General features: G+C 39.0%; 1 protein-coding gene across 8 annotated transcripts in view; it reads left to right on the forward strand.

The window, feature by feature from the left end:
* The window catches only part of pde4ba (phosphodiesterase 4B, cAMP-specific a), a 176,114-nt gene that overhangs the window by 128,923 nt on the left and 28,089 nt on the right, over positions 1 to 19,102 (forward strand). For all 8 annotated transcript variants that reach the window (XM_053636548.1, XM_053636546.1, XM_053636547.1 and 5 more), the window contains one exon: positions 108 to 157. In XM_053636548.1, the coding sequence (XP_053492523.1) occupies positions 108 to 157 (50 nt within the window). The remainder of the gene's footprint in view (positions 1 to 107; positions 158 to 19,102) is intronic.

Genomic DNA, 19,102 nt, shown 5'->3' on the forward strand with positions numbered 1-19,102 from the left:
AACAAACAACGCAGAGACACACAAATGAATGTGGGAGATTTTATACCCTGTTAAATATATTACATTTGCTGAAGCCCACTATTATATGCACACTTTTTTCCATTTAGGAGATCACCGGCTACCACACAGCCCTCCCTCACCAGAGTCTGCCTGTCTGGTAAGCCATCACACTTCATTATAATGTGAATGTGTCAACCAGTCTGATTAACATTTCATGTGCTGAGACATTTCTTAAAACTTTGGCTGAGTAGCTGTTTCAAAATTCTCAGTACATCTTATCTTTGTGTTAAATATTAGCAATTTTTGAAGCGGGCTTCTGACTGGGCATTTTACCTGTGTGTGTATGTGTGTATGTGTATATGTGTGTGTGTGTGTGTGTGTGTGTGTGTGTGTGTGTGTGAGAGAGAGAGATGGATGAGATGTATTGTAACACATCACTTTGTTACTCTCTGGTCAAAATGGCATCATCATACCAATATGAACACTTTTCGATTAGATTGAATTGGATTAGATTAGACTTGGCTGTTTTGTCACTGTGCACTGTACAAGAACTAGTACAACAAAGTGCAGTTTAGCATCTAGCCAGCAATAGTAGTAAAGTGCAGAGTAAGCAGATCTAAATATATCAATATGATTTAGGAAATCCCAAGGATTTTATTTCCGTTTTATTCAAAGTACAACAAAAATACCTGTGGGTGGGATTCCTTTTGGAGTGGATGGAAGTGGCATTAAAAAAAAATCTTGAGCACACCTCTCCAGTGGTGCTAATAGCCCAGGGGACTCAAGGCACTAGGCAGGGGATACCCTGGACGGGGTGCCAACCAATCGCAGGGCACAATTGCACTCAGACAATTTGGAAATACCAATCAGTCTACAATGCATGTCTTTGGACTGGAGGAGGAAACTGGAGGAAACCCCCGAAGCATAAGGAGAACATACAAACTCCACATACATGCAGGGCGGAGGCGGGAATAGAACCCCCAACCCCGGAGGTGTGAGGCAAACATGCTAACCACTAAGCCACCATGCCCCTGCTTATGGTCCGTTAAAGCGCAAAAAAAAGGTTTCTAGTATAGTTTTGTGCAATTGATTCGTAGAATTGGTTTGATCAAGTCTGAAAGATTGTCAGACTAACAGACTGCATTTAGCCTGCTTTCTTTCTCAGTGTTGTTTTTTTTCTTTGTTTTTTTTTTTTTTTTTTGAGTTGTCATCCCCACAGCTGTGACTAGTCTATGCAACCCCTGCTATGTGTAGGGAGGAATAATAACAAACTTTTTTTTTTTTTAATCTGAGAAAATAAAAATAACAGTGGAGAAAATAGATATATATATTTTTAATACCACAGTGGAATTGTCCAATAGTAGTGCCTACGCTATGTTACAGTTGGCTACGTGACTCCCCACACTGTTCCCAGCATCTTCTCATTTAGCATCACTCATCTCCAGGCTAGACTCTGGTGATTGACCCGGCAAAACTTGCACACACACACACACACACACACACACACACACACACACACACACACACACACGAGTTACACGCAAATACAGAACATTACATATTGTTGAGTCTGGTACAGGAGCAGTGGAAGTCCACAGGAAGTGGCAAGCACTTATTGCTCCCATACTCATGGCCATACTCACACACACACACACACACACACACCAAACTATATTGCCCATATTTGACATTGTTGAGTCTAGTTTCTGTTTATAGGCCTTGGGAGACTGGAGTACATTTGCAGGGCTGATCATGGTGTACGTGTGCACGCACACTCCTTACCGGATTTGAGCCTAATGTCAGCATAATTACAATATTTTGCCTCATAGCTTTCACACCCTTACATACACTATACAAACACACACACAGACACATGCACACCTGCTCAACCGGCCACACAATAGCATTTTAGGTGCCTGTTTTGTCTGACAGGGAGGTCAGGACTTTGGGATAATGGCTGGGAAAATTCCATCAAATTCCCCAGCTTTGGCCTGGAGGGACACATGAAGCGTCACATCAGAAAATCGGATGCATGCTGAAGCCTGCACTGCAAAGAAACACGAGTGTTTCTCTGAAACGGGGAAAATGCTGTAGTAGTTGAGAAATCCTTGGCTGTTGTTTTTGGTGAGGTAATACTGGAAAGGATGACGCGGTACTTGAGAAATATAAAGATTTCATGTTATACAACAGTGATGTCCTGAATTTTTTTCATTGAGAAACTAAAGCCATAATTTATTTACTTTAAATATATATATATATATATATATATATATATATATATATATATATATATATATATATATATATATAAAAAATTTGATTTCAGTTAAAAGGAAATGATACTATGAGCTCAGTGCCACTAACTTCCTTATACTTGCATTTCAGTAGACTCATTAGTTCCTCTAATCTCTAGTCATTTAAACAAGAACAAAGACACCATCTCCGCTGAGAGAGAGTATAAGAGAGCGAGTTGTGTATTGTCAGTAGGAGGTGTTCCTGTCAGGTGCAGTGGGTTGTGATTGACGTCAGTCTGCAGCATGCGGCTTTTGTTGACTTCCCCTCAGCCCAGGTGGAGGGGTATACACTTCCTGAAGCCAGTCAGGCCTGATTGATCTTACCAGTATACAAACCCGCAGTGACTCAGTGTGTCAGGGCGCTGCATTTTGATTTACTTATTCATTTATTTAACGCTGTGTGTAATTACTATTACCACCCATGATTAGAAACCGATAGCAATGTTGTGCACCACTGCATTGTGCAAGAGTATATTTTTTTTGTTTGTTTTTTTACTGGCAACAGAATTGAAACATTGTATGTATTGCAACACAGTAGATAGCTGAACATTGTGTCTCTGTTGACATACTAAATCAGTCCTTTAGGTATTTACATCACATGTTATAACCTCAAAAGTAGTCTTCCATTAAGTGTTCTGCAACATGAGATGATTTAACTGTAATAACAGATCATACAGATGTCCTGGGCATTGTAAAATGAAAAATAATAATAATAATTTAAAGTGCACCTATTATGGTTTTTCAAATATTACTTTTCATGTAGTGTGTTATAGAGCTGTTTGTGAATGTAAAAACGTCTGCAAAGTTTCCAAAATCAAAGCGCACGATAAACTGAGTTATCGACTCCCAAAAGAAGGGACCGATTCTGAAGAGCTGAAACGAGTCGTTAGTAATTCCAGACTTTACTTCCTGTACAAACCTACATAGGTTTGTAACAAAAGGCCCCGGATCTGGTCTTCATCGGCTGCTCGCTGACAGCGCTAGACCAATCACAACAGACTGGGACATCTGACCAATCAGAGCAGAGTATACTTTCTGAAAGGAGGAGTTTAGAACGGATCATTGAACGAGTCGTTTTTGACACTGGGGGAAAAAAAGGTGATGCTGCATTTTAAGAGATCTTTAAAATAAAATTAGGCACGTTTTAAAAACCATAACAGGTGCATTTTAAAAGTAATGAATTATTTAGAATTATACCACAGTGCTATACCCTGGAACTGTTGTATCTGATTATTTTTCTATAACAGCAGCTCTAACAGCAGTACTATCAAAAGTTGTCAGGTTTTTATTATCCATCCATCCATCCATCCATTTTCTGTACCGAGCCTATCCCTTTCATTCATTCATTCATTCATTCATTCATATATTTATTTATTTTAAACTTCGGGGTACTTTTTTTTTTTTTTTTTTTTTTTTTACTTTAAAATAGAGACTGTTGAGGAAACACTGTTTATACTGTAGCTGCTTATAACACATATTTCAACAGGAACTCGCCTGTTTCGTGGACTCTCCATCAACATTAAATGTAACTATAGATGGAGAAAAAGTATGAAGTGCCACATTGCTGTGGTATGGGAGGAATAAAACAATTTGGGATGTTGATTATTTTCCTGTAACAGCACTGCCATCGTGTTTTATTACCTAAACAACTGAACATAATACAATTAAGACACTCATTTCTTTTCATTAACATTCCTGTTCAACACATGCATTCTGGTGGCAGTGACGCATCAAATCTTTAAGATGCATATCTTGAACATCAGAGGAAGTGGAAGGCTTCTATCTCGTAAGGACATTTGCACTGTCCTGGGCCTGAGCTTCCTGCTGGGAATGACATGGGGTTTGGCATTCTTCACCTCAGGATACACAAACTACCCCATTCTATACCTCTTCTGTATCTGCAACACCCTGCAAGGGTTGTTTCACTTCCTGTGGTCCTATGGTACAATGAAGAAGAACAGGCGTCTTGTGGCACAAGCCTCAGTTGCGTACACACTGTCTGAACTGGCCAGTGCTTCAGTCAAGCGCTAGGAAATCACCTTTACCCACTGAATCGACATTACATATCATTTATTGTTGATGTGGTTGTACATCATATACTCATATACTGATAGAAATAAAGACAAGCACTGCAAAAAAAAAAAAAAAAGTGTCACTCAACATGTGTACACATTAGTGAACTGAATCGAGAAACACGTTAAACCTATACGACACTGGCAATATTAGCCTTGATACCCATGTTCAGTATCGTGTCAGCCATACTATTTCACCCTCAAGGCACACGCATATTTTAAAACACATGTAAAGATATTAGGAAAGATATTCCTTTCACAGAGGTGTAAATGGAGGGAAGTTGCCAATCAGTTATTTCCTGCTTTCTTTCATTCTTGCCTTGTTTACACCTGTGCGCTCCTTTTTTGTTGTTTTTAAAGAATCCTATATGGCCTCACAAAAACATCCTCTTTATCCTCCTCAGACACAATGACACACTCTGGCTTTATGAGTGCCCGTGTCGGCTGTGTGTTAGTGATGTAACCCTCAGCTATGGAGACAATGAGAATGAGGGAACCACTGACCTCCTGTCTGCTCCTAAACTGCTTCCTGCGTGTCACACAAACAGGGTCAGAGGGCAGGAAAGAGAGCGCAGATTTTTCCTGTTTTTCCCCTCACTGTTGGAATCCACCGGAACCCTGGAGGTGTTTTTCTGTGTGTGTGTGTGTGTGTGTGTGTGTGTGTGTGTGCGTGTGCGTGTGAGCCTCTCTCGCACGCCGAGCGATGACTCTACCTGTGAGTTAATGAGTGGGGAAAATGTTGAAGATTTTTATGGGGAAAGATTGGCTGCTAGTGTAATGTTCTTTCTCTCTCTCACACACACACACACACACACACACACACACACACACACACACACACGGAGTAATGATCGCATTCACATACAGTACAGATTTTCGTCTAGGTCAGTTCATATCTTTTATCAGGACAAGCTGTACTGTGAAGTGCTGCTAAATCCTCTCTTATCCATGGATGCTCTGTGGTCGACCTCTTCAGGGCCATGTCAGAGCATAATCTTGTGGGGGGAAAAAAAGGAGATGAAAAATGTCAGGATTTAAGAGATGAGTACATTTTAAAAAAGAGAGCAAGTGTTTGGGTGAATTCTTCTCAATTCATATGTGTCATGAGAATAATGTTTATGTGAATGTGCACTCATATATGTGTGTGTGTGTGTGTGTGTGTGTGTGTGTGTGTATTCTGACATCAACTGTTTATGTGAAATGTCCTGATTGTGAGAAGGAGAATTAGTTACATTTCCCCTGCTGCTCTTGTAAACAAGAACGTCACGGGTACACATGACGCCATAACACTAACGTAAACAGAGCTACATTTAGTAAATCGTTCAGGTTTATTTCACATTCAGGCCTCAGCATACTTCATACTGGCTTCCACAAGCAATATGGCGTCATTGCGGATCAAACGAAGGTCGTACAGAAGCTTCGCTCAGTGCCTGAACTCCGTAGAAAAACACGCTGTGTGACCGAGCCTGTGATTGGTCGTTGCAAAAGAGGTGTGCCTAAACCAATTCCTTCCAAAATGGCAGACTTTGGCAGACTTATCCACTTGTTCTGGGTTGTTTAAGAGTAAATCTGAGATACAGCATTGCCTCATCAGCACGTTATGGAATGATAAAGCCATACAGATTGCTGAAGAATCTGACCTAGCCCTTATGGGAAACAGTGCTATGTGTTTCCTGGTAAGAGATAACGTCACTATCACCGTGTCTATTGATTCGAACCATTACTATTGGTTAATGAGTCCCGATTGTTGTAATTAAGAGCTTTTAAGAGGTATGTTTCTTATCCACTACTTCCTTTCATGGGAATTGGCCTTGTCATGCTGGTATTGTACCAAGTTTCTTAGGTGCACATGGTTATTTGTTATTCAGATTAAGCCGTGTTGATAGAACAGTGTGTGTGTACTTCTGTATCCTGTTGTGTCACCTCAACCACAGATACACACCTACAAGGTAATGCCTTGGTACACATTTAATTCAAAGTCAGTTTGATTTACATTTCACGTTTATGACATTTGGCAGACGCCCTTATCCAGAGCGACTTACAGTTATCTCATTTTTTTTGTACATCTGAGCAGTTGAGGGTCTTGCTCATGGGCCCAGCAGTGGCAGCTTGCCAGTGCTGGGATTTGAACTCATGACCTTTCGATCACAAGTCCAAAGTCCACTATGACTTTAGATTTGTAATTAATGCATGCTGATGTTGCCTTGGCATAATCAAACATTTCTCTTTAAAAACACCACTCATTAAAGCTTCAATAGCTTCTAAGGAACAAAGACATCCTCTGCAATTATTATTATTATTATTATTATTATTATTATTATTGTTGTTGTTATTATAATGCATTGCTGTATTGCTAAGAGATGCATAGTAATGTGAACGGGTCTCTGAATCGGAATAAATTCTGAGATTTAGGAAATAAATTTGATAACACTTTACATTAAAGTTCATTTATCTAAAACTAATGCATTAGGTAAGGAATAAAACAGGACAGGCATGCTGTTATAGGAAAATAATCAACAACAGGATGGTGTGATGCTGTAACCATCCTGAAATGTTTTATTCCTCTTTGTACTACAGCAATGTGCATACTACAGTATGCGTCATACTTTTTTTTTTTATTGATTTATAGTTACATTAAGTGTTGTGGAATGTCCAGGCATGATGTCGGCTCAGTCCCTCCCGGAAATTGATGTGAAATGAAGGAAACTCCACAATACTCGGAGGAGCTGAAAATGGTTCAAAATTACCGCAGGTTTGGGCCAAGACGCGTCATGCGGCGTCATTCAGCCAAAGTCCTCTTTGAACATGAGTACAGCTAAAATGTCTCATTTACCAACAAACCTCACTGTGAAAGACCGTGCGGAACAATTCCGTTCAATTGCAATTTCACCAATTCAATTACTTTTTCCGCAAAAAAATAGCACTAAAAAAACTCTGCAAGTTGCGTCGCAAATTTTTGAAAACGCCACAGCAAATTCACGCATTTTTGGCTGCAACAATCACAATAACATTCCTGTAGGGACCGCCAGCTGTAAACAGTCTTCATCTCACCACTCTCGGTCTTTCTCCATTTTGAATTTACAACAAAAAACTTCTTTTGTTACAGAGAAACTGGAAAACGCAAAGTCCTCTCTCCTAAATATTCTCCAGTGGACGAAACAAATACAAAGCCATTTCTGGCACTGGAATCAATGACTCCTTCCATTAATGTTAAATAAAGGTCTCACTACAGAAAGTACAGCATGTTACTAAATACTGATAATCAACTGAGCTCAGGTTTCGGTTCTACTTGGCGTTACTTAAGGTGTCTTTGCAATTAACATCCACAACCATACTGATTAATGCATTACTGCCTATTGGCTGGATAGATTAACCACTTTATTAATTTGCTTAATTTATTCATTTGCTTATTTTATTCATTATTTAAGAAATAATGAATACGAGCAACATAAGTGTGTGAGTGTATGCGCGATTGTGCCCTGGGATAGACTCCAGGCTCCCCATGACCCTGTTTATTATAAGCGGTACAGAAAATGGATAGATGAATGGAATACAAGCAGCAATTAGTTTGTTAATGTTATTTGTAGCGTCTTTAAGCTGAAGTTCCAGGTCGGTTAACAATGTTAGTCATGAAACCGTTGACGTACAGCATTGCTGAAATGATGTGCACTGTATACGGTTTGAGAATTAGTTTCTCAGTGCTGCATCCAGTAAGATTTATTTGCATTTCCCTGCAGAGAAGTCCTTTCCGCATAAATATTTAGTTTTCGTGGTGTGCTTCTCTGTCCCTTTCAGTAAGAAACGTTTCTTTTATTTCTATTATTAGGCATGTGTGAAGATAATTACACAGCTCCATATCCTCAGGTGCTCTCTTAGTGTGTGGTGCTGAGATGATGTAAAACGTTGACTGTTTGAGGTAGGAAAGAAGAAAAAAAAAACAATCACAGACTGCAGATCACAGACTGCAATTGGGGATCTTTCATTGCCATGTGCAGTGGCTTTGATCATTTTTTTTTTTCAATGAAATTACATTGAATTACGTATCTTAAATCCTTTTAAAGCCACACTATATATTCATATATGCCTTTGATGTACCTTTGCAACAAGCAAGTACAGTTTAGTACCCACAGAGTGAACTATGCAAGAATGAGAAAAATGCTGGTGTTATACCATGCTCATGCCTAAGCAAAAACATACCTATGAGAGTTACTTTGATATAGGTAAAGGTGCTGTTCTTTCACGTAGACACTCCAGAGGCGCTCACTCTGTCACGTAGACGCTCCAAGGTTGTTATTCCAGAGGCCTTGCCCCTTATATTGCCAGTCTGTCAGCCTTATGATGCTTCCAACAGGTGCTCTGTATAACTCTATTCTTATCACAACGTTTGTGTGTGGCCTGTACGGCTGCACGGCTTATCATGAACACAAACAGACACATGCAGTGGTCTGCTTTATCACGTACACTCTTTACAAAGTGTACCAACGGGAAAGCATCTCGGAGGTGTTAAGCTCGTGGATATTTTTTCCCAAATACCGTCGGAAGCCATCAGTCCACCTGGGACTAAAGGGTTCCTAACACTTAATAGTAATGAAAGTGTTTTGTTATGATAAGCCTGTTTTGATTTGATAAGTGACTTTTTTTTTTTTTTCTATTATGTTTAAAAGATAACGTGGGAAAGCGAAGAAAAAAAAAATTCTCAAATGCACTTCCTTGTTAAGTGGAACTAAGCATACATTCATACATCCTGCTACTTAATCCGAACATTAATAATAGTTTACTGTTCGTTTGACTGTAGTTGCTGAACAATATATGGTTGCTGTTAAATAATGTGCTTTAGGTGAGGAATAAAACACAATAGGGGCACACTTGTTGTAGGAATATAATCCTTGACGGATTGTGTGAAATGAATTAGTTTCCAATAACAGCACATCCCAAAAGGTTTTCTTCTGTGATTTGCCAATAATTACAATGTTTACTTGATTAATGAACAACACACCATGATTTTTAACCCTTTTTTAATATTGTGGAACGTCTGCAAGACAACTCCCTTACATTATACCAGCAGAGAGTTGTTCTCTCACCAGCCTCTCTTTTTTTCCCTTTCTCTTGAAGTTAATCAGTCTTAAAAAAAAAAATAATAATAGTCATTGCAGACTGTTGTTGAGAAATTGGAACACACAACTGGAGAATCCTTCCTTAAATGTTAAATAAATGTCTCCATACGGAAAGTTTCACCATATTGCTGATTGTATGTTTTTCTTTAAGTGAAAGCATGCTTTTTAATTAGATTATTATTATTATTATTATTATTATTATTATTATTAGGCTTAGATTACTGATTGAGGTGCACAAGCATATTAATACAAACCTATCATTTGAATAACTCCTGCTTGTTATAGAAAATGTATCCTTCAGATTTGAGAATTCAACAGCCCTGTGTCATAAATAACTAAACTGTAAGCAAGGACTTAACCGGATGCCTTATAAGGTGAGGATTTATCTTACTGAGATTAACACAGCGTAGAGTTACAACAACGATAAGTACTGAGTACTCCACTCCACCGTGTCTGGCATGTACACAGATTTTCTTATCAGTTCGCCTTTATTAGCGGTTTAGCCAAATGATAATAGCTTTCAGTTTTTGAAATGATATATCTATTCTCATAACTTTCCTAACGTTAGTTAGTATGTCCTTTACAGTGTGCTCTTCGACTGCATAGGCAAACAGCGCCTTTCGAGAACACATTACCCCACTCACTCCTCCACCATTGATCATAGCCTGACAACATTGGAGTGTTTGAGCACGAAGATGTTATTTGCTCAGGCATTTGGGAACTCAAGTCTTTCCCAACAGCTAGTCCAACCCTAAAGCAATGCCCGAAACGCCACTCAGCGTGTCCTTGGCATAGCAGCCATATCACTGCCATGCCATTTTAATACAGAATGATAACTAGATTAAAATGAAAAACAATCCCGAAGGACAGGCATGCTAAGTTTCCATGGTGCCACCATTGCTCTGCTTGTCTATTAAGGAACAAGCATCGGATTTAGATGCACTTCCAGTTAAAGGACTGGACAGGGCAGATTATTTGAGCAGGTTACTGTAAGGGTCCATTTCCTATTCTCTGCAGGGAAACCCATTTTTAGTTTCCAATATTTATTTTCCATGGTGTCCAGTTGTCTCACTTTCAGTAAGAAGAGTCAGGGTCTATAATTAGTCTGAATTCTTTATTGCTACATCATCATTTCAGTCATGAGAAATGGTGCAGTCTGTAGGAACAAACAATGAAAGTCATCGTGAGCATTTGTGTGCCTCGTTCTGCTCATTAATGTCTGCAGACTCGCCGCATCACTTCCTTGTCTACCTCATTGGTGCTTGGCTCGCAGTTGTCCTTTCATAGTCATAGAGCTAGGACAGGAAGAGGAATGACAGAGACAAAAGACAGATAGGAAAAAACAGACTTTTTCCCCCAGTTTTAGTGGCTTAATAACAATAATAATACGTCAGGAAATCATCATTTTCTGCAGGTTTTTGAACTGATGAATGAACATCGAAAATGAACAGAATAGTGTTTATTTTAGTGTTTATCGTTGCTACTTGGGCGTTCCAGTGGTTTAATACTTTAACAAATGGGTATAACGGAGCTGTTTCACATTGATAGGTGACAAAAGTCTCTGTTATACAGTGGGGAGCATTTATTTATTTATTTTGCCTGCATGATTGGAGTAAATAGACGAAGAGTCACTGTAAGTAGATACAAAGTTCTTCTGACTGATCACCTTTATGCTGTGATGAAGCATTTTTCTCCTGATGGGTTTAGTCTCTTTCAGGATGACCTAGAAGAGGGAATATCTTTCAGAAGAATGGTGTTCATTTTCTCCAGTGCAGTTCCAGAGGCGTGTAGAATCCGATGTCAAGGGGCATTGAATCGCTTCTGGTAGCTCCTGTTACCTGTCTGTTGGCAACCCATTCAAGATGAAATTATAATACGGGAGAGCTTAGAGAAGAGTAATATAAGGATTTTAATATAATGATTTTTCAATCATTTCGATCAGAGCTGGTCATCTAAAGTACGAAAGTGGAGTCCTTTTATTACTGTTTTCTAGAATCCCATAGCAGAACAGAAATCATTTAAAACTATAATATGTGTCATCACTTTCCAAGTTTTACAGCTAAGACTAAATCATTCTTGTTTCAGTCCATTTTATTTGAACAGATCATATAACCTGATCTTTCACCTCATGTTTCACCAAAGTTCAATTCGGATGCTTCTTCTGTTTTTTATTTTTTATTTTTATTTAACATTTATAGAATGAGTCTTCAGTGTCAGGGATTTGTCATGGTTGTTTCCCGGTTTCTTAGTAACATTATGAGTTTGAGATCATATAACATGAGCTTTCACCTTCTTGCTTGTTTACTAGGTTTCCCCTTGTTTGATGGACAGCTAATATTCTCCAGCTGTTCAGAAAAACCATGAACACTCGGGGCTTTCCAAAGTTCAGGTTGAGGATAAACTGGGTATTCATGTCTTGTGAGCACTATAGAGGATTGAGAATGTGTGTTTAGGCCTCTCATGTTGCTCCTCACACAAAAACTTGACCCTTCCTGAGATCTCAGATGCACCAATGCATTTGTCCATACAGAGCTTTTGGTACAGTTCCTGACATGGGATTGCTCCGAGCTGTAAACCTTCACTGGAAGGGATCAGCACGCATGTTTTGAACATTGACTGCTGATCACAGCTTGAGGCCACATAGCATAAGTCAGTCTTATTGATTTAGGCTTAGTGCCGCAAAGCAGGATTGACTGCCGCAATGAAATCTGATCTTAAAGCAACAGAATGCAGCCAGCTGCTTTTTTTTTGGTAATATCGTTAGATCTAGCTGCATTAGACCTAATAAAGCTCCCCGGCTTGTGTAAGCTGTCTAAGGCTTTTCGTGGCTTGCTCGCAGAGAGAAGCACAATGGTGGGCTTTATGGTGGTCCAGTCTAGAGAACGCGAACCTGCGTCAATGTCATCGTCACTGGAGAGCCCGGGTGGGGGTCCTGCATCAGTTCAGAATTGAACGTGTGGTCTCCAACAGAAATATTAAACAGTAATCCTGGAGCAATGTGAGTTTGACCACTGAGGTTTTGGTAATTCCCTCCTTGGCAGAAGACATGCGCTCAGCATTTGTTTCCACAGCCACAAAACTAATGGCTGAAATTAATGTCAAAGTCTACATGTGGTTATTTCACTGTTTCCTGTAATGATTGACTGTAATGTTCCTGTTTAATGTAGTTCCTCGTAGAATTTTATGTGCATTTGGTTTTTGAACCATAACCCTCGTGTCTAGGTTTGTGTGCTTGTCCCTGACTGTGTGTTTGGGTAACCATTTGAATCACTACCTATCACAGGAAAGCGTACTCTGAGATGCTTTATGATGGTATCCAGGAAATAAGACAAGCATTTCCTGTTTTTTCACACACATCAAGCTGCATGGCTCTATAGGTTTGTATGCCACGTTTCAGCAGTGGGACACAGTAAGGGACCGACACAAATAACAGCGTTATGTTGTGTGTTTATTCATATGCGTGCTGTATTGTTTACTGTATGTATAGGGATGATTTTTGTGTAATTAATTTTGTATATTCATATAATACTGGGGTGTATTTTCATGTGTTTTTGCAGGTTCTTTTTTTTTTTTTGCATGTTCATTTTTCATGGTTTGTTTTATACCACAGCACTGTTGAATTCTCAAATCTGATTGGTCAGAGGAATCTGGTTTCATTTTCAATAACAGTAGCTCTGACAATAATTTAATTCACCTAAAAAACTGATTTAAATAACATGTTATTTAAAAAAAAATGTTGAATCATTGAAGCTTTCTGTATAGAGACATTTATTTAATATTTATGGAAGGAGTCTCCAGTGTCAGTGCTTTGTAATGTCAGGAAGTTTTCCACCACAGGAGTGGAACTTTGCGCTTTCTGGTTTCTATGTAACATTATGAGGTTTTATTTTTAAATTACTTATACTTCCAGAGAGGAAAAAAAGAAAGCCGGGTGAAGAAACGACAGTATAACTGTAGCTGTTATAGCATAAGTGATAACAGGAACTAACTTGTCTCTTGAATGTTCCACAGCATTAAATGTAACTATAAACAGTTTAAAAGTACGATGTGCTGCTCATTAATGAATTCAAAATTGTAATCCTTGACAAATTGCTGTGGTATAAGAGGAATAAAATATTTTGACGGGAAAATAGTGTTATAGGAATATAATCAACTCTAAGGGTGTTTTACAACCCCAATTCTGAAAAAGTTGGGACAGTATGGAAAATGCAAAAAAACAAACAAAAAGAGTCATTTGAAAATTCAATTCCTCCTGTACTATATTGAAAACACATTATTAATACATTGTTTGATGTTTTACTTTGTGAATTGAATTTATTTTTGAAAATATGCACTCATTTCGAATCTGATAACTGCAACACACTCCAAAAAAGTTGGGACAGTCAACTGTTTACCACTGTGTAACATCACCCTTTCCTTTAATAACACTTATTAAGCGTTTGGACTCAGAAGACACCCGTTGGTTAAGTTTAGCAAGCGGAATTTTCCCCCATTCATCCATTATGCATTTCTTCAGCTACGCAAATATACGTTGTCTTCATTGCCTTATTTTGCGCCACACATCCTCAATCAGAGACAGGTCAGGACTGCATGCAGGCCTTGCTAGCACCCGCACTCTCGGCTTACGCAACAATTCGCTTGTAATCCGAGCAGAATGTGGTTTGACGTTGTCCTGCTCTGGATGGCAGCATATGTTGCTCCAAAATGTGTACATGTCTTTCTGTATTAATGATGCCCTCACAGATGTGCTAGTTACTCATGCCATGGGCACTGACACACCCTCATACCATGACAGACGCTGGCTTTTGGACCTGATGATGATAACAGCTTGGAGGGTCCTTTTCCTCTTTGGCCCGGAAAACACGACGGCTGTTTTGTCCAAAAACTATTTGAAATGTTGACTCGTCAGACCACCAAACACGATTCCACTGTGCTATTGTCCATCTCAGATGAGAACGAGTCCAGAGAAATCGGCGGTGCTTCTGGACAGTGTTGATGTATGGCTTCTGCTTTGTATAGTAAAGCCTTAACTTGCATCTGTGGATGCAGCGGGGGATGGTGTTGAGTAACAAAGCTTTACCAAAGTATCCCCGAGCCCATGTCAGGATATCCTACACACTCATAACGGTTTTTAAGACAGTAACGTCTGAGGGATCGGAGATCACGTGCATTCAGAAGTGATTTTCAGCCTTGCCCTTTACGCATTGACATTTGACCGGATTCCTTGAATCTTTTAATTATATCGTGTACTGTAGAAGGTGAAATGCCCAAAATCCTACCGATTTGTCTTTGGGGAATGTTGTTCTCAAAATGTTGGATTATTTGGTGACGCATCTGTTGGCAGATTGGCGAGCCTCGACCCATCCTTGCTCTTGAAGGACTAGGCCTTTTTTTGCAGGCTCCTTATATACTACGATTAGACGACTACCTCACCTGTTTCACATCACCTTCTTATCTCAACTTATTATTCGCTATTAGTCCTCAATTGCCTCATCCTAGCTATTTTCAAACGTGTTGCATAAATCAGTTTCAAAATAAACGTTTATCTTCCAAAAACTACGCAGTTGATTAGGTAAAACATCAAATACCTTGTCTTTATACGTTTTTTGTTTAAATACAAGTCAAAGTACATTTACAAACCACTCTTCTTTGTTTTTATTAGCATTTCGTATACTGTCCCAACGTTTTCCGAATTGGGGTCGTATTACATATACTGCATGTGGTAATGTGCTCTGTGACCCAGTCCTGTCAGGTCATTTTTCCCTGGCACTCAGGCGCGCGCATACACACACACACACACACACACAGACACAGTGATGAACATACAGTGTGTGTGTGTGTGTGTGTGGCCTTGTTCGCTTGCTCTGTCTCCCACACTTTCTGCTTGTTCCCAGGCTATGTAGTGTCAGTAGGAGTCAGTTGACACATTATTATCCAGGCGGTTTTCCAGAACAGGGCCTCGGCTGACCTCACACGCCGGCATGCGCCATTAAACAGCCTAACCAGGGCTGCTAATGGATTGTTTGTCCTCATACAGTAATAAAGGAATAGGAAACATTCTATTAATGCTTCTCTTTCAAGCACAGTGTAACTCCTGGTCCAAAGTCCAGCTTAAAACCTACTTACACTATCATTTCTTATCTGTGATTTTTTTTCATAGTACAGTATCCTGTATTACTTTTGTCTGGGTTTTGCTTGAGTCATTTCTTTGAAACAGTCATGGGCTTTTTGTTTTTTAAATGAAAGGCTTTACACAGAATAAATTAAAACTCATTTTCTTATAAATTATTACCTTTCACTATCTGCATTGTTCACTCTTTCCCTTTTGCTGTCTCCCTCCTCTCCCTTATTTTCTGCAATGTTCAAACTACTGCAAAAAAAAAACAACAACAACAAAAAAAACATAAGAAAAAGGCTTCATTTATAAAGTACAGACACTCACTAAACACAGGCACCGTCTAGGAACAGCAGAGCATCGTCAGCCAAATCCTTTCCCATCATCTGTCTTGGGCATGGTAGCCATAGCAACAGTAGCAGCAACAGGCCACCCAAACACACAGGGTCTTCCCGTCTGTCGGGAAAACGTCAGCCCAAAGGAAGTCTGTGTGATAACCATGACGGCTCGACCAGATTTCTGCACACCACATCCCTACTGAGTCAAGTGTCCGGCTGTGTGTGTGTGTGTGTGTGTGTGTGTGTGTGAGGATTGTGGATTGGCTTAAGCTTTTAGTTCCTTTTACTTAAGGATCTGAAGATCTTGTGTGTGTGTGTGTGTGTGTATACCAGTGCACGGCCATGCCTACGTGATGGCGTTTGCCCACTAGTTGACTTTGACTGATGTGAGAAACTTTGCGTGTGTTGTTTACATGTCGTAGCAGGCCGCCTGCTCGACTGATGTGCAGAATGTGTTGATTCTGTGTGCGGAGGTGAGGAATACCACACTACTGTCCCAAAGCCATCGGTCCACTCCTATGTGCCAAACTGGCCTCAGATCTGAGCCGTGCACCATGTTTATGTACTCCAAACCCCTAGAGATAGGATGACATCATTGCAAATATTTTCAAACAGACCTGGTCTCCAGTGAGAGGGGTGTGTGTTCGGGGAACGGGGATGGTGTAAGTGTAAAACCCTGGGCAATTCAAATTTGACCTTTTAAAATGTCTAGAATGATGTAGACGTTACATAGACCATTAACCGGTTATATGGTATGGCATGTCAGGTAGGTTTTTATCCCAGGCAGAATCTCACTAATAGCTGATATTGTGAACATTTCTAACATATGACCTACACCAACTTTTGTATGGATCATTTTTAGCCAACGGTGGATATTAAAAATGTTTTTGGTTACACTTCAGTATACCGTAGGTGTTCATATAAATAAGGAATTCAACACTACGAGGTGTGCTTTTTTTCTTTTCTTTTCTTTTTTTTAAATAATCAACGATGGGGTGGTGTGATGCAGAGTTAGTATTACCACCACAGGGTTGTTTATTTTCATATAACTGCGCACCCTGAAGTATTTTGTCCCCCTTATAACACATCAATTTGTCAACAATTGCCGTTTTATTTATTTATTTATTTATTTATTTATTTTATTAAAGAATGACATATTGTTCTATGTATCCGTTTATTGTCACATTGAACGTTGTGGAATGTCCACAAAGCAAGTTAGTCCCTGTTATCACTTACATTATAACAGCTGTACACAGTTGTTTCCTCACCAGCTTCCTTCCTAAACAGTTTGTCATGTTACTGACAAAACAAATTTGACAAAATACTTCCTTGCTTCGAAAAACTTAAAGGTGCACCTTCTTATCTTTAACAAAAATGCTAAATAGACTTCTCCTTATGGAAAACTAAAGCTATCTGAATATCATGTACACACACACACACACACACACACACACACACACACACACACACACACACACACAACATGCTTCATTTTAGTGTTTAGTATTAATTTTTCAATGAGTAACTATGGAGGATTTTGGAGTTTACACTGTAAAAAACAACTCGGATCAGTAATATATGAAATATAATTTCTTATATCCTGTGTCGAGGCAGTTAGAGTGTTAGTGATGCAGCCATTTTACGTATCAATTAGGCCGAACAATTTCAGAAACCATGATTATTAGACTACAGAAGCAAGGGCACACCTACAATAAGATAAGAAAAGGAAAACTCTAAATAAATTTGGCTAATGTTGCCAAACAACTGCTTTACTCCTTGACTATATGCACCTTTTGTTATCTATGGTATGAAGTAAATGTTTAATCAGTCCTTCTAGGATTTTGCAATCACAGAAACGAATGCAAAATCATGGAAACGCCGCAATATTCAGAGGAGCTCCCAACTTACAGCAGATTTTCCGCAGATTTGTGACATCATCACAATGCACATTCAGCCAAAGCCCCTTTCGATTCACGCGTGTTGAACATGAGAACAGCTAATAGGTTTCATTTACTAACAAACATCACTGTGAAAGACCGTGTAAAGCAATTTTTTGCAACTGCGATTTCGCCAATAGTTTCCCGCAAAAAAAAAAGCACAAACTTTTTTAAAAAAGCCGCAGTAAAATCAATCATTTTTGGCCGCAACAATCACACAAAAAAAAACTGCGAAATTCTGTACGGACTGTTTAATACAGGATTATACTTCATACTGAAGTATTTCCAGTCGTGTTATGCTAGCATTAGGAATTGTCTGAGAACATTTTAAATAATAATATTCTATTAGCCATTAGACCTGAAGCAGTGTTGCACTCTGAGGTCTTGTTGCATGTGAAATGAAGGATGAAGTGTCCTCTCATGGGGATAAGGTTTAGATTGTTCAAATAGTCAACAGGAACATGATGGATCTATAAAGATGTTTCGTTCATTTATTACCCTGCCATATTACACAATCGCAATCTTATTTTTCCACTTTAGTATATCACCCGAGTAATGATTCCGCAGTGATTCAAGCTGTTTTTCTTCTACCGCTCTTTGTGATGTGATTTATGGAGTGGTGCAGGTTTCAGACCATGACTCTTTCATACACTTCTCAGATTAAATCACGACAGCTTATATAAACCACCGTAATTTATCGGCCTTTGATAGACTTACCCTGCTTGGTAAAAGAGAACGATCTGAATTTCTCTACATGTTGTGCGTTGTGTCTTTCCAGGTTTGATGTTGAGATCTTTCAGAAACATAGTGCAGCCCTTTTCTCTAAGGGATATGTAAATTACTTCAATTTTTTCCCCAGGTTGTAAACTGTTTTAATTTTTGACAGTGTATTGCATAGGCCTTGTTTTCAGAAGTTCTTTATTTTTAGGGTTTGGAGTCCCTCTATGCCATTGATTACTGACTAAGAGCAGAGTCTCTTTTGAGTTCACTCACTATATCAGTGTATGTACCAATTAAAGAACCTAATATGTTGAGAATTTGAAAAATGATTAGTTAGAGGCTGTTGATTAAATTTCTGTAAGAATAGCTCTGATAGTAGTGCTGAGTGTAATTCCAATCATAATCTATACATAATCTAATATGCTAATATTAATGGATTTTATAAAAATGTCATTTTCCCCAGAGGTTAAATGAGAGGAGAGGTTTATTTAACATTTATGGAAGGAGTCTCC

Source organism: Ictalurus furcatus, chromosome 11 (assembly GCF_023375685.1).
Source record: "Ictalurus furcatus strain D&B chromosome 11, Billie_1.0, whole genome shotgun sequence".
In the NCBI taxonomy this organism is placed as follows: domain Eukaryota; kingdom Metazoa; phylum Chordata; class Actinopteri; order Siluriformes; family Ictaluridae; genus Ictalurus; species Ictalurus furcatus.